We start from the raw sequence: 25132 nt of genomic DNA, 5'->3' as shown, positions 1-25132 counted from the left end.
GAATCACAAAACCAAGGCATACAACAGCATGAAATATGCTACCATTTGTGCACAGAATTGGGCAGGGGGGCTATAAAGACATGGCCATTTCTGGAGGGTACAAAAAATAGTACTAGTGGTGCCTCTGGGAAGAACTGGGAGACTTGCTAGTCACTGTGTACAGTCTTCTGTTGAGTGTTTTACCTTTTGTATGCATTCATTTAAACATTTTAAAACAATTTTAAAGCAATGGCTTTCTACTGGGTAACATTTATTGAGCTACAATAGCTCTCCAGAGAATCTGGTTCCATCTTCATTTCTTACCAAACCCACTTCTGCCGTATACAAGTTCAGTGGATTCTGTTATGATGCTCTGCTCTATATGTACGTATTCTGCCTTTTTCATCCATCCTTTTTATACCTTTGCTGATTACTGATTCCCAGATTTGGAATACCTTTTCTATCTTTTTTTTTCACTACGTTCATAAATTGTTCTCCATTTTCGTTTCCAATATGCTTTCTTCTTAGAGCCTTTGTATTTGCTATTCCCTGTATCTAGAACATCCAACCACCAGATATCTGCTCACCCAGTTCCCTCAGGCCTTTGCACACCTCACCTTGTCCTAAGACAATGTCTGCTGACAGTCACTTTCTAGCCTCTTTTTCTGTTCATTTTTCTTCACAACACTTGATATGGATTTTGTTGTTACTCATGTATTATGTTCCCCTCTTCCTAAGGGATGTAAACTCTATGAAAGCAGACTTTATTTTATTTAGGAATTAAGCATCCAGCTTGCTCTAAAGGAATAGAGAAATAATAAACCTGAAACTTGTGTTTTTAGGAATGTAAAGTCAAAAGTATACCAGAGACACACATATATAGACATTAAAAGGAGTGAACATTGAAGTCTTATGAGGCAAATCCAGAAAATATACGATTGCTGAACAAATCTTTCTCAATAAACATCTTCAAAGTCGAAGTCATGAGACAACCTGCTTATTACACTGATGATTATAGACTGTGACCCATTTTTCTGAAAGCGTTCTTAAATAAGCCATGGACTTTTAAGACATTTGGAAGCCAAATTATTGTCATAAAGTTGCTTAATAGTCACAAATTGGAAACTGAAGAGGCAACTACTACTTAAATATCCTTATAAATGACAAGGAAATCTAAGCCAATGTGTCGATCTCCCCTCTAAGGAACCCCTACAACTGATACAGGTCAGGGCAGCCAGGCAGGCTCTGCCAACTTTCACTTCTGAGTTTCCCTTTCCTTGTTATAGGTTCCTGTAGTCTTGCTCTCCTGGACATAAGCATTGTCTATAGCTGGACTATAGTTCACATACCTATCTGCTGCATATGTATGCATATGCCATTGTAATAAACTCCAGACTCATGTAATGTGAATTCATCATTTTGTAGGAGCTCTTTATCATCCTGTGTCTTTCTGTACAAAACAAAGTAAAATGGGTGGGGTCCCATGATTTATAGTTTTAATATTAAAATAGGTTCATCTATAGTCTCAGAAAAAGTGGATGGCTGTCCTAGGCTCACCATTTCTTTTGTGGTAGTCCACCAAACGCTTTAAAATACAACTGATTAGAGTTCCACTAACATTTCAGGTCCAACATCACCTTAATTGGTGTTGGGGGTGCTTCCACAGTTTTGTAGTTTCCTGATTTACCACCACAGACGGTTAATTACATACACTATGAATTTGACAAGCTATGTTACTAAAAGTGTTAATTCCTTTTATTCAGTTACTGGGAATCTCTACAGGAAAAAAGATATTAGGTCTCTAGAAGAGGAATAGGTTTTGATAGCGAATTTGGGCAGAATCTCACAAAGCGGCTTAGAGGCTGGGGAAACAACTATAGCCCATTTGTAAGGCCTGATGATCCCATAGAGCAGCCCCTGGGAAGTGTGGGGTGGTTGCGATAGGGTCTAAGGCAGATTAAATCTGTGCCGGCACGGAGGAGCCACGGAAGGGTCTCAGCAGGTGAGTGGCTTGACCAGATTAGCCGCCTAGTGATCATCGTAATTTCTCTGGCGCTGCCTTCCGCCCTCCGCCCACCTCGGGCAGGGTTCGCGGAAAGTGTCAATGGAAGCGAGGCTCCCAGAGCTCAAGCGCAGGCCGCCAGGGATGCTGCCCAGCCTGGGTGGGGGGCCGAGCCCCGAGAAGCCGCGGGGCGCTGCACCTGGCCTCGGCGAGGCCGCCGATTGGACGGCTCTGGCGACCCCGCTGTATCGCGAGACGAGATTGGCAGCGCGGGGCAGCATGTGCCCCCGCGCTGGCTTTGTACGCCGAGCTGTCTGCCGGTCCTTTAACAATGGGCGGCGCGAGCGCCCCGGCGCCGGGCCGGAGCTGAGACCCGGGCTTCGCGGCCGACTGTCCGCAGCATGAGCGGGGCCGGCGCCGCCCGCACGCCAGCGGGACTGGGGCTGTGAGGACCGCGGTTCCGGGTAAGGGAGTCGCCGCGGGGCCGGGCAGGCCTGGGCTGGGCGCGGGCATCGGACCGCTGGGGGCAAGGCGCGGAGCCCTGCCGGCCCGGCCTTTTGTTCGCGTTTCTGGGGCCGCGCGGTCCAGTGCGTGGCTCGGACCCCGGGGAGGAGCTTGCCCGGCGGACGTTCGCTCCCGGGCCTCTCAATGGGCGCTTTTCACCCCAGCGGGGCCGGGCTGGTGTCAGGTCCCCGCATCGCCTCAGCGTGGGCGGGAGAGTTTGAACCCAGGACCCGACGAACTCCGCTTTCCCCTAGTTGATCCCTTCCTTCCTGGTCCCGGGCAGTTCCCCAAATACGCTGGCGCCTACCGAGCGGGTAGTGCGGGCTGGGCTTGGGACAGGTCAGGTGAAGTGGCCGAGTCACACCGGTCCCGGGCGCGGGGGTCGGGGGAAGGCGCTGGCAGTGACCGCATCTGGGGCGTGTCTTGCAGACTCCTGTCGCCGCGTCTGGTCGGGCGCGCCGCCGGCTTCCATGGAGCTGGAGGGGCAGTGGTGGCGAGGACAGCTGGCTGCCGACATCCACCAGGCGCTTCGGTACAAGGTAACCCTGATACCCGACCTTCCCACCGCTGGCCCGTCGGGCATGTCGGTTCCCGGGAAATACCAGACGGGTTCTTTACTCACTACCTTCCAGGCCGGAAAAGGCGAGTTTGCTTACTTGCTGAAGGTTAATTAAGTTCTGCCTTCCTTTCCTGGGCTGTATCAGAAGAACCTGCAACCTAAGTGAGGAGGGGGTGAGGCGTGGTAGTTGGGAGAGGGAAGGTACAAAGGAACAATTCTGATGTTCTTGTGTCCAGGGAGTTGATCGTGTATTTAAAAATAAATATATGCTGAATTTTTATTGGGCAAAGTAGCCCTCTCTGGTCTGTAGTTGTTGCTACGTGCAGCTATCTCTTATAAGTCGCATTTGTACATAACTAAATGTCTCAGCCTTTCCCGTGAGACTTTGGATTGGTTAATTTTCTCATCTGTAAAGTAAAGAATAATAAAAATAGAAAGTATGCTATGGGGTGACTATGGAAATTTAAGTAAGTTAGTACTATTCATGGGCTTAGAACAGTGCTTGGTATAATATCTAGTAAGTGCTAAGTGTTAATTTATTATTTGTCCCTTAAGATTTGGGGCTGCTCAAAAAAGACTTAAGGTGAAAGAAGTTAGTACTCCTTTCCATTAATAGCAAAGGTAGAACCTAGACTTAGTGTAATTAATAGATATTTTTAAAAATACACTGTCAGGCACAAAGTCTGTGTATTGTTGCTCTTAAGCAGTAATTTTACCCTTCATTACATAAGACAGATTAATGAAACAGCTCTGCTTCTTTGATAACCAGAAGAGAGACAAGATCCAAAAAGACCTGTAGCTTAACCCAGTTGCACCTTGACTAGAAAGAGCCATTCCTTAAGTGTAGAAAATTAAGAAGCCACACAGCTGATTCTTTAATTAAAAAGATTCTGCCTCTTGAAGTTTAGAGATTCTGGGATTAAAAAAAACTTGTCTTGAGTTTCCAACCTGCAGGTTAAGTAATTTGGAAAATCTAATTTTGACTTGTTTTGCTATAATTGTACCTTTTTTCAAAGTTTGAATTTTCTAAATGTTATTTACTAATTCTGACATTCAGTCTGTTAGTCTGAATACACCTCAGTCTTTTAAGAGATTGTACTACATGAAAGCTCCAACTATGGAGTGGTTCTCTGGAGTTTCTGGGAAGAAACTTCAGGTTTTCCATTTTGAAAATTGTCCAGCTACATTTTTGCTATTTGGGAGATGTCATCTTTCTTTTTCTTTGTTTTGTTGTTGTTGTTGTTGTTATTTTGTTTTGGTGGGACTGGGGTGAGAGATGTCATCTTTCCCTTGAAATAATCTTTTTTTAAGTGTCAGCCATTTGTATGTGGTGAAATAATTACTTGATGTTAATAATACATGTATAATTGACATGGAACTTAGAATTTTCATGGTGAGCCAATGGTTTTCAATTCTTATATGTGTATATAATTTTAATCCTGGATGATTATTTGAATTAATTTTGTCAGTTGAATTTAGGGAGTAGACTTTTTAAAATTCAGATTTGTGGAGTGCTTTTTTTCATTAGTCTGTAGAGGATCCTACCTTCCAAGTTATTTATAAACTATCAGAGGACAGGAATGCTACTGAAGCTTGTCTTGGGCCACCTGTGTCATACTGTCTTTATGTTATCTGTGAGCACTATGTAGACCATGTTTGTGATTTGACACATTGGCCACACTTCATAAAAAATTAACTAGTAGAACTTGAAGAACTGGAGAGACCACTATTTTTAGTAAAGTGAAGTCAAGGAAGTTAAAATAAACTTTTCTCATAGAAGTCATGCTAATTCCAGGCTATTAATTGGTGATGTAGTTGCATAGTCATCTTTTTTTTCAATAAGTACTTACTATGTATAAGGTGCTACATCAGGTGGAAAGCAGAGACCGTGAATAACACAGGCATGATCCCTGCCTTCATAGAATCCAAACGTTTTTATTATTTTTTTAGAGCATCTTAGTTTAGGTCTTCCTTTAGGCCATTACCATTTAGATGCTATGGAATATGTTATGTGTTTTTAGACCCATCAGGAGTATAGAGAAATAGTCATTATGACCAATGTTGTATCTATTAGGAAAGAGTGAAAAAATGAGAATAGAAATCCATTTGAACCCCGAAAGCCAACTATGTTGTTTCATAAAATTTACAGTAGACCCTTGTTATCCCCGGGTCTGTGGTTCCAAGGAAGCTGCCTTTGAGGAAAAGCTGCACATGCTCAGGAGGCATAGAGTTCAGTGCTGTACTGTAGATACTTGACTCATCTTCCCCATTCTGCCTCCCAAGTTCTGTCAAATTTCTGAGACCCGACTGAGAACTCTTCCTGCATAATGTGTGTACAGGAATTTAAAATTTTTGGTTTTGACATTTCTTTTGAATTTTTAAATTTATTTTTCACTGTACTTGGTAAAAAACGTATAACAAATCCTCCAACAAGGCTGGTTTACTCCTGAAAAATACCCATAAAGCTGCTGCCCCCTTAAGTGTTTATTTTTCCTTTCTTCTCATCACTTTGCTACATGTACCAGTGTCTTGGTCTGGGAAGGTATTTTTAGTAGCCTTACTGACAAATGGGAATAATTTTAGTCTTAAGAGAGACATTGAGAAGATGTCCCACAGAGTTGTACTTAGATTTCTGAACATTAAAGTCTTTTTAGGCCTTTATTTCCATTTTGGCATTTAGAGTGGTGAACTGATGAGTACATGAGACTGGAGATGATATATTCAGCCTTCTCTGGACTTTGGTCTTCTGGTTTCTTGAGAAGCAAGTGAGAATAAGAGTGTACAATCTAGGGTATTGAGAATACACAACAGAAGAAACTTGTAGGCTGAGAAAAGCATAGTCATTTTCTCATGCTTATATAACTTCAGTTCCTAGACAAAGAGAACAAACTTACAGTCATCTGATAAGCATGACAAAACATATATTGGACATATTATCTGGAATCTGTTGATAGCCTTTGAGGTTCCTGCCCTCGTTTTTAGTAAAATTGTTAGTTTAACATAGTTAAAAATAAAGCCCACCAGTGTTTTCTAGGTCTGTTTCCTTTAGGATCATATTCAGTCCTCTTTTCCAGAAAGCCTACCCTTGCTTCCTCTTACCCCCAAGTCCCCACCCTTGAGCTGAGTTAGACTGTCTTCCTCAGTGTTCTCATAGTACGCTGTGATTATAATATTGTATTATAATGCTCTTTGTATTTTGATTCACCTGCTAGCAAGAGAGGCTTGAGACTCTTTTTCCAGTGTTTTTTCCTGGAGTTAGGACAGTGCCTGCTACATGAGAGATGCTCAGTAAATGTCACGTGGTGGCAGCAAAAAAAAGGTAAAGTTGCAACTCATTTACCCCATTGTAAAGGTATATAGAAATAGTGAAGGAAAAAAAGTAGAATTGTACTAGCTACCTGAGGAATTAGCGTGTTCCATTTATTTGGAAACAGTTTTTTTTCTCAGTAGCACATCTGATTTCCTTATACAAAAATTAAAAACATGAAATTGCCACTTAGCCTAATATATAACTCTTGTTGGTATTTTCTAAAACACTTTCAGTGATGCGTGCACATGGTTCAAACACAAAACAAAAATTTAAGACAGTATAAGAAGGTTTAAAATGAGGCTCTTCCAACCCTCACCATTCCATGGTCTTCTAAGGTTCCCCTGAAAAGATACCCAGTGACTCAGTATATCTGCAAATAAAATATTTTCTTGCTGATAAAGAGGTCATATATTCATTGTCCTATTCCTTCCTGCCACCCCACCCTCAATTTGTCAAATATTTCCAGGTCAACACATACAAGTCTCCTGCCAGTTAGTTAGTCAGATTTTGAGAGTCATATAGCCCAGGCTGGCCTCAAACATAAGATGCCCCTGCCTTAGCTTGTCAGGTAGCTAGGATTACAGACACTTACCACCATGCCCAGCCTCTATCCTTTATTTTAAATGACATGTTGATATCTCATAATTTATTTAACCCCTGTTGATAGATACTAAGCTTTTCTTTTAATTAAACTTACTTTGAGATTATGGTAAATTCAGATGCAGTTATAAAAAATGACACAGGGAGATCCTTAAACCTTTTTTTACCCAGCTGCCTCCAGTGGTACCATCTTCAAAGACTATCGTACACTGTCACAACCAGAATATTTCTCTGACACAGTCAATATAAAGGTCTCCCATGTTGCCCTTTTATAAACAGTCACACTCTCTCCCCTCCTACCTTCTTGCTGTCTCTCAACTTCCAGCAACCATTACCCCGTTATTTATTCTATAATTTTGTCATTTCAAGAATGTTACATAAACAGGGTCATACAGTATGTGACCATTAGGATTAATACTTTACTTAGCATAGTTCCCCAGAGCCATGTTCCGATTGTTAGACCTACTATTACAAACAGCTGTAAAGGACTTTCTTTCTTACATTTTTGTAGGGTAAATTTCTGACCATGGGGTTGTTAGCTGCATTTTAAAAAATGTGTCTGTATCACCTAATTACTCTCCAAAAGATTACATCAATTCCAATCTGATCAATACTATGTAAAAGTTACTGTTTCCCCCCTCAAAAGCATAAGCAAAAACTGATAAAAAATCTAATCTGGTAATTGAAAGCTGTATGATACTTTAAATTTAAATGAGACCTGGCATCTTTTTATGTGTTTTTTGGACCTACTATGTTTTTCCTATGAGCTATCAGTTCATATGTTGTGTTATCCTTGCTGATTTGTAAGCGTTCTCTAAATAACAGAGAAATTAGTTCTTTGTCATATGTCAAAGAAATGTTAAATGCATATATTCTCCCCTTATTTGAAATGTGTTGTTATCATATACATTCTGTGTTTTTCCATATATGTAAATCTTCCACAGCCTATCAGGTTTATCTTCATACAGTGCTGGCATATATAAATTGATTTCTAGAGGGTTTCATTTTTCATTTTGTTTCTTACAGTGCTAGGAATTGAACCCAGGGCAGGCCTTGCACACACTAGGCAAGCACTTTACCGTTAACATACATTCTTAGCTTTTAGATGTTTTCATTTTTATAGTTACTGCATATGAAGTCTTCTGATTTATTCAGTGATTACTAGCATGCAGAAAAAAAAATTAATATTAATTTTACAGTCAGCCATCCTACCGAATTCTGTTTCTCTTTTTCTGTTATTTTCTTGGTTTTCTGAATACAAATTCTTCCATCTGACAAATAACTTTATTCCTGAAATATGACTTGATTCTTCCTTTCCAGTAATTATGCCTTTACTTTTTTCTATATGAATTGGTTAGTACTCAGAGAATAATGTGCAATAGTAGGACCCAGAATGATAATCCTTCTACTGTTTCACCTTCAAGTGAGATTCTGGCTCTTAATAGTTGAGCTCTTTTTTCCCCTTCTCCCTCCTTTTATCCCTCTTTTCCTCCCTTCCTCCCTCCATCAAAGAAATGTGTATGTGTGTGTTCTTTGTACCAGGGACACCTTTATTTCCGATGTTTTGGTGTCTACCAAGATGATTGTGTATATTTTTCATTGTGACTAACAGTAACAGACTCCTAATACTTAGCTTTCCTTGAATTCCTGAGATGTACTATAATCGATGATCTATTGAGTGTTGTGATATCCTTTTGGTTTCATTATTTCAAAATATATATAACCATTTTTAGGTGACAATTCAATGATACTTACATTGTTTTGGCACCATAAACATCTATACATCTTTAGAACTTACTCATTTTCCCACAGTAAAACTGAACCCACTGAACAGTAACTTCTCAATTTCCTGCCTACCTGTTCCCAGTAACTACTAGTCTACTCTCTGTTCCTGTGAATTAAACTATTTAAAATACTTCATGTAAGTGACATCATACAGTAAACGTTCTTTTATGACCCTTGCATGCTATCCTCCAAGATTCATCCTTGTAGCATATATTAGAATTTACTTTTTAAGGCTGAATAGTGTTCGTGTGTGTATCACATTGTGTTTATTCATTCATCTGCCAACAGGCATTTAGGTTGTTTCCACCTTTTGGTTATTGTTAATTATGGTGTTTTGAACACAGATGTACAAATATCTGTTCAAGTCTTAACTTGCAGTTCTTTGGAATATATACCAAAGTGTGAAATTTTGGGATTATGTGGTAATTCTATATTTAATTTTTTTTGAGTTACTGCCATACTTTTTTTTTTTTTCCATAGCGGTTGTACCATTTTACATTACACTAGAAGGATTACCACAGAAGGATTCAAGTTTCTCAGCATCCTTGCCAACACTTGTTATTTTCTGGTTTGTTTATTTTTTGTTGTTTTGTTTTGATTTTTATTTTGATAATAGCACTCTGAATTGGCATGAAGTGTCTTAGTGGTTTGGATTTGCATTTCCTTAATGATTAATGATGTTGCGCATCTTCTCCTGTGCTTTTGGTCATTTGTATGTCTTCTTTGAAGAACTGTCTATTTCAAGTTCTTTGTCCATTTTTAAATCAGGTTGTGTGTTTTGTTATGGTTCAATTGTAGGAGTTCTTTATATAATTTGGAAAATTATATAAAAAGGATTGGAAATGTAGTTCAGTGGTAGAGTACTTGACTAGCATACGTAAGGCCCTGGGCTCAATCCCCAGCACTGCAAAAAAAAAAAAAACCCAAAATTTTGTTTAAAATAATTTGGATATAAATCCCTTATCGGATATATATATTGCAAATATTTTCTCATTTTGTGGGTTGCATCTTACACTGTTGATAGTGACCTTTAGTATACAAAATTTTAAGTTTTTAATAAGTCCATTTTATCTTTTTTCCCTTTTTTGCTTGTGTGTGCTTTTGGTATTGGTATCAAATTCATGTTACTTCCTTCTGTTGTGGTACTTGGTGAACTTTATTTCAGTTATGCTGATCTTACAAAATTAATTTGGAAGCTTTCTGTCTTTCTCTGTGCTCTTGAAATCTTTTAATAGTATAGAATTTTTCCAATTTTTTAAAAAATGAGCTATTATAATGTACTTCCAAAATTTAACACTGATGGAAAAGTTTTTAGGTATGTATAAGGATGATGGCAAAGGAAAGATCACAGAACCACTAAAAGGGTAAATAAATTAGAAGAAATTAATGATGAGTACAGGTTTCTACATCCCTGCAAATATATAATAAAGTATGCAGCATACTAGAAGCATATCCATTTCCCTGTTACCTTCCTAACAAAAGCTTTGGGCTCCCAAGAGGTGGGTGAGGTTGCATAATTCTATTTAATATCTTTGTAAAATGTATCCATCCATAAAGCAGGAAACCCTTATAACTGGTCACATCAGAGGTACTTAAGAATGAGGAGAAAAGTTTTAGACTAACTTTTAAATGCCTTTCATTATCCTCCCATTCAACTTTCTCATTTATGTGTGCCTTTCAAGAAAAATGTGTTTGGGGCACTTGTAACACTCATATATTGGGAAAACGGTGTTATTAAGTCTGTGCACTATGGGCATATTTCTACAGATCATATTAGACTGAATGTTGTTTCTCTTGATTTAGGAGCTGAAGTTGCCCTCCTACAAAGGCCAGTCCCCTCAACTAAGTCTCAGGAGGTATTTTGCTGACTTGATTGCCATTGTGAGCAATCGCTTCACGCTCTGCCCTTCTGCCCGACATCTTGCTGTCTATTTGCTGGACCTGTTTATGGATCGCTATGATATCTCTATCCAGCAGCTACATTTAGTTGCACTTTCCTGTCTACTTCTAGCAAGTAAGTATGAATCTGATCTATATGATTAGATATTTCTAGTCATACTGTTATGTGAGAAGGTAAAAGTTACATAGAATTCGGTGAATTATCAACAGATCTCCATTCCAGTTCATTACTGTCCTGAAGTTTATATTGAAAGCACTTCTTGGCCATTTAAAAATGGCTCTGGAATCTTTTAAAAACATGTGCCTAAGCACTATATTCTGAAGATTCTGATATAAATACAAATTCTAGGCTACTATAGAGGTGATTTTAATGTACCTTTCCAATTGAGAGCCATTATTTCAAATCAGTGATTTGCAACCAGGAACAATTTTGACACATAAGGGATACTCTGTTAATGTATGGAGGCATTTTTGGTAGTCACGAACTGGGTAGGGTGGTGGGAGTGTACTTGTGCTACTAGTGTCTAGTGCATTTTTGAGGCCTGGGATGCTGCTGAACATCCTGTAACACAAAGGACAGGTCCCTGGAACAAAGAACTCTCTTGCTCAAAACCTGAAGCTAAAGCTGAAAAACTCTTGTCTTAAAGGAGCCATACTCTTGTTAGAACACTTGTTAGAACACTTTCTATTGACTACATAATAGATTGGATCCATGAACTAAAAGTTCATATGCAACTGCTACAAATCTGAAAGCCTTTGCTTGTGCATAAGGAAAATCAACTCTGTAGGAGGCTTCAAGATGAAATCTGACAGAAACTTACTTGGTACCCAGTACAGGTCTGTGTGCTGTTAGACCTTTGGTGCCTTTCTACTACTATCTTTCTATAGCTCATTTCATGGCTTGCTAGTACCCACATTGAAAAGAGAGAACAAGTAAAGGAATTGAAACTGCTTTTCTTCTTTTGGTCATGTGAAAAGATTGTATTTAATACTGAAATTGAATTGATAATGTGGTTTTTTATATTCATGTCATTACAACAGAAAGTAGTATGTAGACATATCAACAACCTGTACCTCTGACTCCCACTGAAGGGTTAGCATTCATTATGGCTTCTGTCTAAAGAACATTCCCACTGTGCTATACCACTAGAGTTCTTTCTTAAACACCTTTGTGCTGTTAGCCACTAATAAACCTAAAACTAAATGCACTTGTATGTAGTATGATTTCTGGTGCTAATCTCTTCTTAGATTTTATTTTCTTACCCTTATTCTTCCTGTGAGCTAATGATAGAACTCTTTATTTTATCCCCTTGGATGTCTGTTTATAAATTATTTCAGATCCCTTATAGGACTAGGCTGAATATAGATAAAACGTAACCACAGTGAGGACTTCCCATTCATCAAGACACAACTGCTCCCAGGCACCATTGGCTCACATCTGTAATTCTAGCTGTTCAGAAGGCATAGATCAGGAAGATTGCTATTCAAAGCCAGCCCAGCAAATAGTTTTCTATTTGTTGAAAAGTACCTGTTGAAAGTACCTAACACAAAATAGATCTAGCAGAATGGCTCAAGTAGTATAGTGCCTGCAAGGCAAGCATGAAGCCCTGAATCCAAACTCCAATACCAGCAAAAAAAAAAGGATCTGATTAATGTAGCATTTAGAATCTTTTGTCTGGACTTAGCCACCTTTCCAGTTTCACCATGTGCACCTTGAACTGAATTCATAACAGAATGCTGCCTAATTCCTTAATAGCTGCATTTCCCCTTTAATACAGTCCTTGAAGATTAGCCATATCTCTTATTCTCCCTCCTCCACCCAGAAGACAGAGTGGTAATACTTATTTATAATTAGCTTTTAATCGAACTTGTTTTTTTTTTTTTTTTTTTTTTTGTGGTACTGGGGCTTGAACTCAGGGCCTACACCATGAGCCACTCCACCAACCCTTTCTTGTGATAGATTTTTTTGAGGTAGGGTCTGTCAGACTATTTACCAGTGCTGGCTTTGAACTGTGATCCGCCTGATCTCTGCCTCCTGAGTAGCTAGGATTACAGATGTGAGCCATTGGCACTCAGCTTAATTTAACTTAAAAGTCTGATGCTCACAGGTAATCACGTATACAATATAGTATACTTTTCATCACTGCCTATGAAGCCCTTTGGGGTTTGTTCACACAGATGGGAAAAAGCCATACTTGACAGGTCAGAAGTATGAGAATCCACAATAACTTTTTATTGTCCACTAATAGCTTTTTATTGTTAGTTTATTGCTGGCACTGGTGGCTCATGTGTATAATCGTAACCACTTGAGAGGCTGAGATCAGGAGGATCGAGGTTCAAAGCCAGCCTGGGCAAATGGTTCATGAGACTCCCATCTCCAAAATAACCACAGCAAAATGGACTGGAGGTGTGGCTTAAGCAGTAGAGCACCTGCTTTGCAAGTGTGAAACCTTGAGTTCAAACACCAGTCCCACCAAAAAAAAAAAAAAAAAGTTTAGCATAGAATCAGCTTATGACCCTGGCAATCAGACATGCAAGTTAGGTTATTTCAAAAACTTGGAATCATTAATGAAAAGTAGGTTTTTTTTGTCTGCTGTGACTGTCATTTTACCATTATCAGGTCTTCACCAGCTCTGACTGTGGTTCTCATAATATGGTGTGAGCCAAGTGGGAGACTCATCTTAGTTGTCTATGAAATAACCATGCATATGCAATTCATAGAATAACTTGTTTGTGACTAAAGTATACTAACTGATAACTTACTAAATGAGTTAGGTCTTACTAAACTAGTTACTCACAAATTATATGTCACTGCTAAAGTTCACTAAGGACTGTAGTTGGCTAAAAAGAATTTTGTGCCTGGTGTGGTGGCATGTGTCTGTAGTCCCAGCTACTTGGGAAACTGAGGCAGGTGGATCACATGAATTCAAGACAAGCTGGGCAACAAAACAAGACTACTTCTTAAAAGAATCTTGCCACCATGTAGTACTTGCCACAGGTGCTAAGTTCCTATAATTTCCAATTCACACAATTTGATTGAAGATTATTGGCTTAATCTATATAGTAATACTTAGGGATTTTTAAAGATTATTTTCTAGTAACTCGCCTTTAGAATCTGTACCTGCTGTGGTTCAAATGTGAACTGTTACCTATTACTGAAAGAGCTAGTACCCCTTTGTTCTACTGGCATCCTTGACCCCCTTTTGCCTGAGAAATAATTGCTTTTACATTCTTCCTTTTCCACTGGAGAGTGGGTTGTATATGTCTCAGCCCTGCCAAGTAAGCAGTGGTCAAGAGTTGGAGCTGTCAGCCCTAAACTAGAGTCAGGAATCTTAAGAAGCTGTTTCTTAGATCCCAGTGTCTAACTTTACAGTTAAAAAAATTTAAAAAGCTTATGATAATTATAAACTAATAGACTATTTTCAGTGTCTGGTGTCTATTTTAAATTCATGGAATTGTTCTAGCAGTTCTTACATTCTTATACTCCATCTTACATTTGGATACCAATGACATCTCTCCAATTAGTTATAATAAACATTATTTAAATACTGCTATCAAATACTACTTCTGTCCTTGCAGAAGGAGTGAACTCTGTTCTTACACTGTCCATCTGCTCCCTGCTTTGGGATCAGCATCCTATAGGGTGAAAATGAAAAATAGCAGATAGCTGATAGGACCAGGTGACAATTGGATTACAGTTATATAAAAGGTTGGAGGCTATAGATAATTTGGCCAAAGACAGAGCCAAATTAAATTCCAGGGACTAATACTTCCTAATTTGCCTGGGTGTCAGCACTGCTAGAGATAGGAAGAAAGGGCAATACGTTATCTCTGATTGGAGAGCAATGTGTAGTGTTTTAGAGCAGGGATTTTAGTGATGGATTTCCTGGATTTGAGTCACCAACATTATGAATTTCAACAACCCACTAGTCTTAGGCTATTTCTCTATAACATGGAAATAGACATTTGCCTTACAAAGTTGTGAGGATCAAGTGAGGCAACATGTTTAAAAGCACATAGGAAATTGAAACATTAAAAAAGTTTAGCATTACAATGATTAATTTCTCTATATACTGTTCTATAATCTTTAGCCTGACTCCCTACCCCTAAAGGTTCTGGCCTATTCTAAAATGGACCCAGATTTGTTCAAGGAAATTCTCATATTCTAACTCTTTCTCTGGTTTTCCTTAGCTTCTGTGACTAGCATTAAAGTTAGAGTTTGGAAGCAGTCTTAGAGACTTCTGATAATATGCTTAAGGTCTTGTATAACTAAGAAATGATTTGGAATCAAGATGAAAGCAAAAGTGTGATCATGGACTTTAAGTGCAACAGTTTGTAACATGTGCTAGTTTATCCTTGCTCACCAGTATTGGGTAGCAAAAGTTTTTACTTTATTATCTGTTAGGTGAAAAATACCATTTCACAGTTCATTTGATTTACATCTTAATTTGGGGAGGGGTGAGTTTGAGCTCAGGGCCTCAAGCTTGCCAGGCAGCTATTCTACCATTTGAGCCAGGACCCCAGCGCTTTTATAGTTTGGTTATTTTTCAAAAGCCAGGGGGTGGGGGGGTGCCTCATTAACTTTTTCCTGGAATGGCCTTGAACCAAGATCCTTCCAGTCTCCAACCTTCTGAGTAGCTTGGGATTACGCTATAAGTGACTACTACATCATAATTTTAATGAGTTTAGATTTTCCTTTTGTGAATTACCTTTTCCTGTTCTTCACCCATTTGTCTGTTAGAGTGATGGTCTTAGAAATTTGTGAGGATTCTTAATATATAGTAAGGATGACTTTCCCACTTTAGTAATAAAAAAAAATTAGCATTGGTCAGGGACAACAGATCCATGTCCTGTGCTGTATACAAGTCTTCTCTATGGCATACTACCATTTACTGCTGGCTTTGAAATGTGTTAGTTTCCATGGCTGACCTAAACATTCCCTATAGAGGAAAGACAACCTGGTGTTTTGTTTCTGTGACTTCCAACTCTTTATTTTCTTGGAAGCAGATATAAATTTCCTGTGTTGTTAGTTCCTGTTTGAGGCCTTTATCAACATAATCACATGGTTTTTGGTATTACCTTTCAATTAAAGAAAATGATCTTTGTGATATTTGTGGTATTATGGATGAGTAGATTTTAGATATACAAATAACATTCAGCACAATGAAAAATATAGATAATGAATGCAGGTACTCACTGATGTTACATTTTTTGAAATCCTCTATCCATGTAGCTGAGTACATATCACTATACATATGGGAAAAGTTCCAAAAAACAAACCTGAATTAGAATCCCAAGTGTGGTTGTTTATGCAGTATTCAAGTTATTTTCAACTTTACAAATCAACAGTACTTTGCTCTACAAGTGCAAAAGAAATTCAGATCTTCCTTTGATCTTCATTTTCAGTTAAAGTCAACTTACTTGACTTTAACTGAATTGGTCAACCTTATTACATTGGTTTCTTGAACTGCGAAATTGATTATATACAATTTTACTTTTGATGTTGAAAGTTTCGAGGAGATAATGTGAAACATACTGATCCTTGAATCATGGTAAATTATGATAGATTTCTTCAAAGGAATTACAAGCATGATACAAATACTCATTAATTTTTACAATATAACTTTGAAGTATGCTGCTAGTATTGCTGCTGCTACACAAATGGCAGGGTGCTTTGAAAGCCTTAATTATTCACTCAGAAGGACTAAACCAAATTCCTAGGTCATTCTCCTGAAGAATTTCACTTACACAAGAGCAATGGTTTCCTCTCAAATCTCTTATTCAGTGATGATGCTGGATAGCTATGTCATGGAGACTACTTTAGTGGCATATACTAAGTATACGCTATTGGCAGAACTTGGGAAACTCATGTTCATGTGATTTGAATTGGGAAGGGCTATAAATAAAAGGGCTGGAGGTGTAACTCAGAGGTATAGCACTTGTCTAGCATGTGTAAGGCCTGGGTTTAATCCCCACCCAGTACCAAAACAAAACAAAATTTTAAAAGTGGTTTAGAGCTAAAGAAATTCACAGTCTCTCTAAAGCTGGAACAGGTATAGTCTCTATTGCTTCTTTAGACTTAAGTTTTTCTCAAGACAGGAGCTTAGGATCTCCTGGCATCAGAGACAAAACCTGCCACAGTTTCAGTCTCTGAGCAAAGACCAAGGGTAGGCAGGTAGCAGCACTTTTTCCTGAACCTCAAGATGGGCCAATGTGAGCAGACCCACCTCACTGGTTATAGTACCACTGCCTATATATACATTGACCATCTACACTGAGTGACTCTGGCCTCTATCATTTGTTATAGCAGCTTTAACCTATAGTGCAAACCCATCCCTTATAGAATAGCAACCTCACAGGAAAACTTGTTTCTCCTTCTTTGATGGTCTTGGTGGCTACTCTCCCCCCAAAATTTTATTTGTTTATTTATTTTGACAGTATCGGGGATTGAACTCAGGGCCTCACGCTTGCTATTCAGGCGCTTTACCACTTGAGCCATGACCCCAGGCCCCCCAAAATGTTTTTAGATGAATAAAATTTAAATTACAAGATTTTCAAGGAAAACATATTGAAATTGTTATCAAAATAGTGAAACAAATTGGCATATGGTAATACACTTTTTAAAATAACATTCTAATAATACTTTTGAATGAGTATGAATGTGAAATCTAGTGTGAAAAATCTGTAATTTTAACATGACTTTTTAAACCTTGATGTAAAATAGAACACAAAACTGAGAGGTAGAAGTCTTGGTTATAATTTCTATTCTTCCATGAACCATCTTGGAACAAAGATCCAAAGAGACTTGAAGACACCTCTGGTTCTTTTGCTGCATTTGGAACATCTGAGCAGTATTTGTTCATTTCAACCTGTAGAAACATTTTTCTGGGGTTGGAGAGGTAATCATTTTCCTTAGGGTGTGCATAGTTGAAACCTGTAGATGAGTATTTCCTAAAAAGAAGTTAAAAGCTTTTGAGTAATGAAATCCAACTACGTGTCATCTTTACTCCTGTCTACTTTGGGTACTGCTTTGGGTAAAGGTATTTAAAGAGGATAATAAAGAATCCCCCCCTCTTTTTTCTTTTTTCAGTACTGGGGTTTGAACTCAGGTGCTTTTTGGGTAAGCACTCTACCACTTGAGCCATCCTCCAAGTCTCCATTACTTTTGTTTAAAAGATAGACTTCACAAGTTTCTGTTTTGAATTCAGAAGAGGAGGGATGGAGTTTTTTGTGGAATGATAATGCTTTTGTTAGACATTCATTTAGTTCCTGCCCCCAATTTCTTTTCTCCCTCTGTATTAGGTTATTCTGAAAATATGCCCAAGGTGAAATAGGGGCTTAACCAGCTTTATTTCTGATAAAACTATGTTATTAAGTTCTGAGAAAAATAAGCAGAGAGACTCTTTGATTTTGGTGGGACTGGGGTTGGAACTCAGGACTTCATGTTTGCAAAGCAGATGTTCTACCACTTGAGCCACACCTCCAGTCCATTTTGCTGTGTTTATTTTGGAGATGGGATCTCATGAACTATTTGCCCCAGCTGGCCTTGAATCTTGATCCTTCCAGTCTCAGCCTCCTAAGTAGATAGAATTACAGGCATGAGCGACCAGTGCCTGGCTTTTTTGTTTTTGTTTTGGTGGTACTGAGGTTTGAACTGGGGCTTGCAGGCAGACACTCTGCCATTTGAGCCATGCTCCCGTCCCTTTTTGCTTTAGCTATTTTTCAGACAGGGTGTTGTGTTTTTGTCCAGGCTGGCCTAGTCCATGACACTCCTGCCTCCTGAGTTGCTGGAATGACAGGTGTGTGCCACCACACCCAGCTTATTGGTTAAGATAGGGACTAACTAACTTAATGCTTGGGGCTGACCTTGAACTGTGATTTTCCCAATCTCGGCCTCCTGAGTACCTGGGATTGTAGGTGTGAGCCACTGCACATTAGCACATATGACTATTTCCTGTATACAGTAGGACACAGATCAAATGTTCCAAGCATATTTTCTTCAGAGGATGGGGACAGTGATGCAGGAAAATAAAACTTATGCAAATAGAGAACCAAAGAGAATTCTGGTACAATCATAGGGATAAAGGAAACAATGTCTTTGGATCTAAATCCTGGTAGTAGACAAATTCCATTTAACTGACTACACCTCTAATGATCACTTGCCTAACATTTTCTCTACCTTCTCCCCTTCCTTACAAGGTAAATTTGAAGAAAAAGAAGATAGTGTGCCTAAGCTGGAGCAGCTCAACAGCCTGGGTTGTATGACTAATATGAACCTAGTGTTAACAAAACAAAATTTGCTACATATGGAGCTATTGTTACTAGAAACCTTTCAGTGGAACCTCTGCCTTCCAACAGCTGCCCACTTCATTGAGTATTATCTTTCTGAAGCAGTACATGAAACAGATCTTCATGATGGCTGGCCAATGATTTGCTTGGAAAAAACTAAACTCTACATGGCCAAATATGCAGATTACTTCCTGGAAGTGTCTCTGCAAGGTAAGTTGTTGTGAATGCTGCTAAGTGACTTGTGTGCTTGTGAATTGTGTGTTCGGTTCCTTAAGTTCATTTTTGGTGTCTCCACAGATTATGCCTTTCTAAATTATGCACCTTCTTTAGTAGCTGCTGCATGTGTGGCTTCTTCGAGGATTATACTGCGTCTTTCTCCAACGTGGCCTACAAGATTACATCGTCTTACTGCTTACACCTGGGACTTCTTAGTGCAGTGTATTGAACGGTTATTGATGTAAGCCTTTTTGCTCTTGTAATTTCTAAACATTTTTCTTCATTTGTAAGGTACCCTAAAAGTGACTTCTCGAAAGCCCAGAGCTCTTAGATTTTTAGTCCTGGCAGCTACTTGCTGCCATTACCAAGCTGCTATGTAGTGCTATGTGTAGGGGGAGCTTCTTTTGGCTCTTAACCAGTTAGAAGTTACTGTTGCCAGTATGAGTCTAGGTAACATGGTAGGGAAGATGCTGCTTTTTGTATGTCTGTAGATCCACAACTCTGGGATCAGTCCACATAAATCTTGCCCATTTCCTATGTCCTTGAATTTTAGAGTACATCATGATGTAACTGAAGTGGCACCTACACTTAAGTGCTTATTGTGGATTCATTTCCCAAGCTGAAAAGAACCCTCAAAGCTGCCAGCAGGTTTCACACCAAGAGAAATCGCTTCAGAAGGATAAGGGAGGTCTCACTGTTTGAATTATGATGCAGCTGTTACTATCTAAGTAGTGGTGCTGTTGAAGGGTAGGCATAGGGTTTTCCTAGGGATTCTTGTCAAGTAACATTGTTTCCTTTTTCTCCCTGTCTCAGTGCTCATGATAATGATGTGAAAGAAGCAAACAAACAGAGAGGACAGGCAGGCCCTCAGTCAGCACAAGTAGGTGTGTTCCAGACAGCCTCCCAACCCTCAAGGCCAGTTCACTTTCAGCAACCACAGTATATCCATCAGACTCATCAGACCTCGCTGCAGTATCACCATCCTGTATCAGAACAACCAAGCTGTCAGCAGATTGTATCTACCACACACACCTCATCTTACACACTACAGACATGTCCTGCTGGCTTCCAAACTAGTGTTCAAGGCCTTGGGCACGTGCAGACTGGCGTTGGGATGTCCCTGGCAATACCAGTAGAAGTTAAACCCTGTCTGAGTGTCTCTTATAACCGGAGTTACCAGATAAATGAACATTACCCTTGTATTACTCCATGCTTTGAAAGGTGATTGTGTGTTCAGGTAATAACTGACCCAGACTGTTACAGCTCTGGGGCAAGCTTTGGAAACTTCAAAAGGAAAGGGATCCAAATAACATCAGAACTCTTCAGGTTCCAGCACCCAGAAGACTGAATACCTAGGAGGACTAAGCAAACACTTTAACTATGTGCATCAAATCCTGTTACAACAAATCTCTCTATGACAAAAATGTTCAAGCCCTGGCTGATGGTCCAAATATTTCAAAATACTCAGTACAGCAGAATATTTGGACAGACTCCAGTTTGCTATTTTGAGATTTGACCTGTGGTAGGTTTTGGGCCTTGTGTTGGCTTATATGTCAAAGACTAATGTTTAGCTGTGTACTTGCCAAACCGTTTTTTTATGAAGGAAAGTTGCAGTATTAATTTTTGAAGAAATCCTTTTTTATTCTTAGCAGTTTTGAGTTTTCATTTTGACCTTAACGTGAGTTTCTGAGTTTGAACTCATGAATTGTTATACTATACCAATCTGTGCAGTTAAAAAAAAAATTCTATGTAACTTCCTATCAAAGTAATATAGGTTTCTGGGTTGATGTACTAAAATTAGGGATGGAGGGGATCTCTTAATCATGGTCATAAGTTTTGTTCTGTTTTTTCTCCTTAGTGATTAACCTCAAATCTTTAGAATTAAAACACATTTAACTCAGGGAATTTGTACTACTTGGAAACACTTAACTGTAATGCAACATGCTTTGGGAGTGTTACAGCGTGAACTACCTTTATAACAGGTTGAAATAGTCCTGCTAGGATTTGTTTTCAAATAAGAACATAATATTGTAGCACAGAATGAATGAAGTGGTGGTTCCTGTGACTCATAAGACATATGTAGGTTTTGCATTTCTCAGTGCAATCAATGATTTATAGTCAGATTTGATATTACTCTTAAAAATTTTTTTCAAGGGAAGGTATAACTAAAATATACCAGTACTACAATAAAGTTCCATAAGTTTCTTGTGGAGTGAGGGTGGCCATGGTAGTACTCAGGTTGTGCTAGTGCAGCACTTTCTTATGTGGGGGATAGTTTTATAAGCAACCTTGGAATCCAGCTAGTTGGTCTGAAAAGGCAGGGGGTACTGATTATCAAATTTCAATAGCCACTTTCATTTGATGGGCCCTACAATTGCCCTGGGACATTTCAGTGTACTAGTAGTGGGTAAAAAGAGCAATAATACTCATTATAGCAAGGGCAACTTGGGCATAAAGTGTTTTGGGGGAATAGACTTAAAAGTAAAAAGAAAAATGTAATAACTGATAAACTGCATTGTGCTCTTATCCATGGGAGAAGAGAGATTCGGTGGAGGGAAGATTCCTGGTTTGAAAATTAGTAAGGTATGTCTATTTTTGTTTTTTTAAGTTAGCACTTGAATAGAAGGGAATCTGCATGGCAGATTTGTGACTGCCACAATGTGCATTGAAAACAAACTTACTACAAAGATGTGGGTATGCAGCAGGAGCTCAGTAATCAAGCCAATGGCCTTTGTTAGGAATGGAAGGGACTCAACACAGTAATGGACTGACCCAGGTGGCTCCAGTGGATGAGTGTGGTAGGTAGCTTTTGCCAGCATGAATTCTTAGAGAAATGTACTTTCCTCAAAAGGAAACTAACTTTTATATTTTGAGTACACAGGTCATGATGTGGACTTAGTAGTCTGGTAAATGAAACAAAAAACCCACTCAGGTAAGGACACTTACTCATGGCAGTTTTCAAACATGAAATTGTTTTCCAAAAGTACCATCACTTTTCCTCTTAAGAAAAAAAAGCTGCTAATTGGGTTTTAGTAATTCTTAACCTTAAGAAAATTTGAATTAGTTGGAGGAAAGTAGGTTCAAAAATAATGTATCTTACACAATAGAACCCAGCAACCTGGAGTCTGGTTTTCAATATTGTAACTACCTCAGTAATGCTATGAATGTAAGATATTGGGATAGAGATCCTAACTTGAAACAACAGCCAGTGCCTGTGCTAATTTAATGTCTTGTCAAATGCTTTTATTGACTGGTTTATATGTCATTCTTGTTATAGAAGAATATGCCTTTTTAAAAGCTTATTAACACTTCCCCAGTTTATATTTTAAAAGCTAAATAACACTGGATTAATCTTTTGGGGGTAAAATAAAATGATTGATTACTATTGCTGCATACCCAGGGTAGGGCGGGTACCTGGAGAACCAGAACTATTTTTAAAACATTAGGTTTCAATATAAATACAACTCAACAACTGTTAGCTTTTGGGGGAGGGGGGTATCGTGTGGGTTCTGTTTTGTTTAATTTATTGATTAGTCTTTAAAGTTTTTTTTTTTTCTTGAGATTACTGGACCATATGTATACTGTGAAGAGATTAATGATATGTATAAAGGGCTTCACCAAAGTCCACTAAATAAACACTACTCAAGTACAGACTGCAAACCAAAATGTATCTGTGTATGACATTAATTGCAAATAGTCATATGGTGCTAAAGTCTACACCAATGGAACTAGATGAGTGCTATGCACTTAATTTTAAAATAAAACTAGTTTTCACTAAAATGGCCTTGGTATTTTTGCTTTAAATACAAACTTGTAACTTGTAGCTTCATCAAACCATATCATGATTATATTTGCTGAGAGGCATCCAGATGTGGAGAAAAGCCACAGTGGTGGGAAACAGTTGTCCTTTCTTTATGTGTTCCATCCTGAGCATTGAAGCTCACAGTACCACTTTTGCCTTTTGGTCTTAAAATTAGTTGTAGGTTAGCAATTGCAGATTGGATTTATTAAACAATGATACAAACTTCAGAAAAACTGTGATCTGCTCTCTGAGACAAGTAGGGACACAAAATGATCAAGGATGTGAGAGAGAAGAGGGTCCAACAGTACTGGTCTGTTCGCCTAAGTGTAAATATCATTTGCTATTTGATTCAACTTACACCTTAGCAAATGGAATTTGGTTTGAAAAGTATAATTTAGCACATTTTGTACACTTGGGTTAGAAATGTATACATCCTAATAAGTCCTGTAAATATTGTCACTTGCTCTGGCATAGCACAGGGTTTAATAGTAACCCTCAAGGGGTTAATATATAGTGTTCTTTACAGCTGGATTTAAGAGAAAGAGCAACAGGCATTCTAAACCAGGTCAAGTAGCTTTTCATTGTAGTGATCTGGACTCTCAAGTGACAAGTTGTTAACTGCTCAAGCCCACTGTAAAAGACTTGGCATTTCTAACCTCAAGCAGTTTACATCTAGCTTGATAAATACAACTAGCACACTAGAAGCAATTAGAATAGTCTAATAGGGAGCACCATTTAATATTATGTTGGTTTAGGGATCTCTCAACATCCATTTTTAAATCTGAAATATTCGGCAGTGGTGGTAGTTTTAAGCAACAAGTATTGTCAACTGACCATGTAAACACCAAGCTCAGGCTTCTATGGAAAGGATATCTACTGCTACCCTAGCCTGGCCCCACTGTCATTTCTGTTTTACATTAACTCCCCAAACACTGACAGAGAACCATTACCACCCTGACCTATAGGAATTTTAAATCTGGAGTCCATGGACCCATGACATGGTATGCAATTTATAAAAGATTTCCTGTGTCCATAAAATTTTGTCAGTTACTTGAAGGGATCTGTGACTCAAAATGATAAGAGCCACTGTCTTGTGTTTGTTCACTTGCTAATTTTCTTCTAATAGGAATATGTTCCTTTTTCCTTTTTTAAATAGCATTTTAATTTAGAACAGATTGAGATTTACAAAATTATTACTAAAATAATACAGAAAGTTTTCATGCCCCACACCCAGGTTCCCCTCTTATTTTCATCTTAACATTGGTATGGTACGTTTGTCACAATGAACTAATACTGATAGGTTATTATTAACAGAAATCCATTCTTTATTCATATTTTCTTAGTCTTTCCCTTTTACTGTTTGCATCTTAAATGTCCCTGAAAGGTCATGTGTTAAAGGTGTGTCCCTAGCTGATGGGGCTATTCAGAGGTGGTGGAACCTTTAGGAAAAAAGGTCACTGGAGGTGTGCCCTTGATGAGGTATTGGGACCCTAGCTCCCTCCTCTTTGCTTCCCAGCTGCCATGAAGTGAGTAGTTTTGCTCTACCATATGCTCTGCCCACCACAGGCCAAAAAATAATGGAGTCAAATGATCATGGACCAAAACAGACAAAAATTCATTTTTCCTCTTCAGTTGTTTATCAGGTATTTTGTCACAGCAACAAAGTTGACTAATACATACACTAATATCTTTTTTCTGTCATAGTTGCCTATCCAGGATATTATGTCACATTTAGTAGTTAGGTCTTCTTAGGCAATTCTGGATTGTGACAGTTTCTCAGACTTTCTTTGTGATGACCTTGACAGTTTTGAGTATTATTGGTCAGGTACTTCATAAAATGAATATGTTTCTTGATGGCAGAGCTTTTGTCTTATTTATTCTGTGCTCCTGTGTAAGACAGGGAGCCTGGTATAATACAGGTTCTTGACACTTTAGGTACTCAAACAAACAAACAAAAAAACAGTCTATGGTCTGTGGCTACTAGACAGAGGCAGGCAGTATTATGATCAGTAGGGTTGAGTAGGTAGGATGAGATCAGGTTATAGAGTTTTGAAAGCCAGAAAATAGAGAATGCAGATTTGGGGTGCGGGTGGAGGGGAGGAAGGAAGAGATAGTTCTGAGAATATTCAATGTAATATGAGTGATATCAAGAAGAATGTTCTATTACCCATTGTAAGTTAGTGAGAA

At 38.6% G+C, this 25132-nt stretch overlaps 1 protein-coding gene across 3 annotated transcripts; it reads left to right on the top strand.

The window, feature by feature from the left end:
• The first annotated feature begins 2289 nt into the window (after nt 1-2289).
• Ccnj (cyclin J) lies at nt 2290-23160 on the top strand. Of its 3 annotated transcripts, none has more exons than XM_020175049.2 (6): nt 2290-2445; nt 2915-3024; nt 10543-10753; nt 18838-19137; nt 19258-19384; nt 19957-23160. In XM_020175049.2, exons 2-6 carry the CDS (start codon nt 2956-2958, stop codon nt 20366-20368), a joined length of 1119 nt encoding a protein of 372 aa, XP_020030638.1. In that variant the 5' UTR covers nt 2290-2445; nt 2915-2955; the 3' UTR covers nt 20369-23160. The 3 variants fall into 3 exon arrangements, with proteins under 3 accessions (XP_020030638.1, XP_020030639.1, XP_020030637.1); XM_020175050.2 differs by having other exon boundaries at nt 19261-19384; nt 19957-23158; XM_020175048.2 differs by having other exon boundaries at nt 19225-19384; nt 19957-23147.
• The last annotated feature ends 1972 nt before the right edge of the window (nt 23161-25132 follow it).

The sequence above is a fragment of the Castor canadensis genome, chromosome 7, assembly GCF_047511655.1.
Source record: "Castor canadensis chromosome 7, mCasCan1.hap1v2, whole genome shotgun sequence".
Taxonomy (NCBI): Eukaryota; Metazoa; Chordata; class Mammalia; order Rodentia; family Castoridae; genus Castor; species Castor canadensis.
Note: the sequence above shows the minus strand (reverse complement) of the source record. Positions and strands in the feature narration are given on the sequence as shown.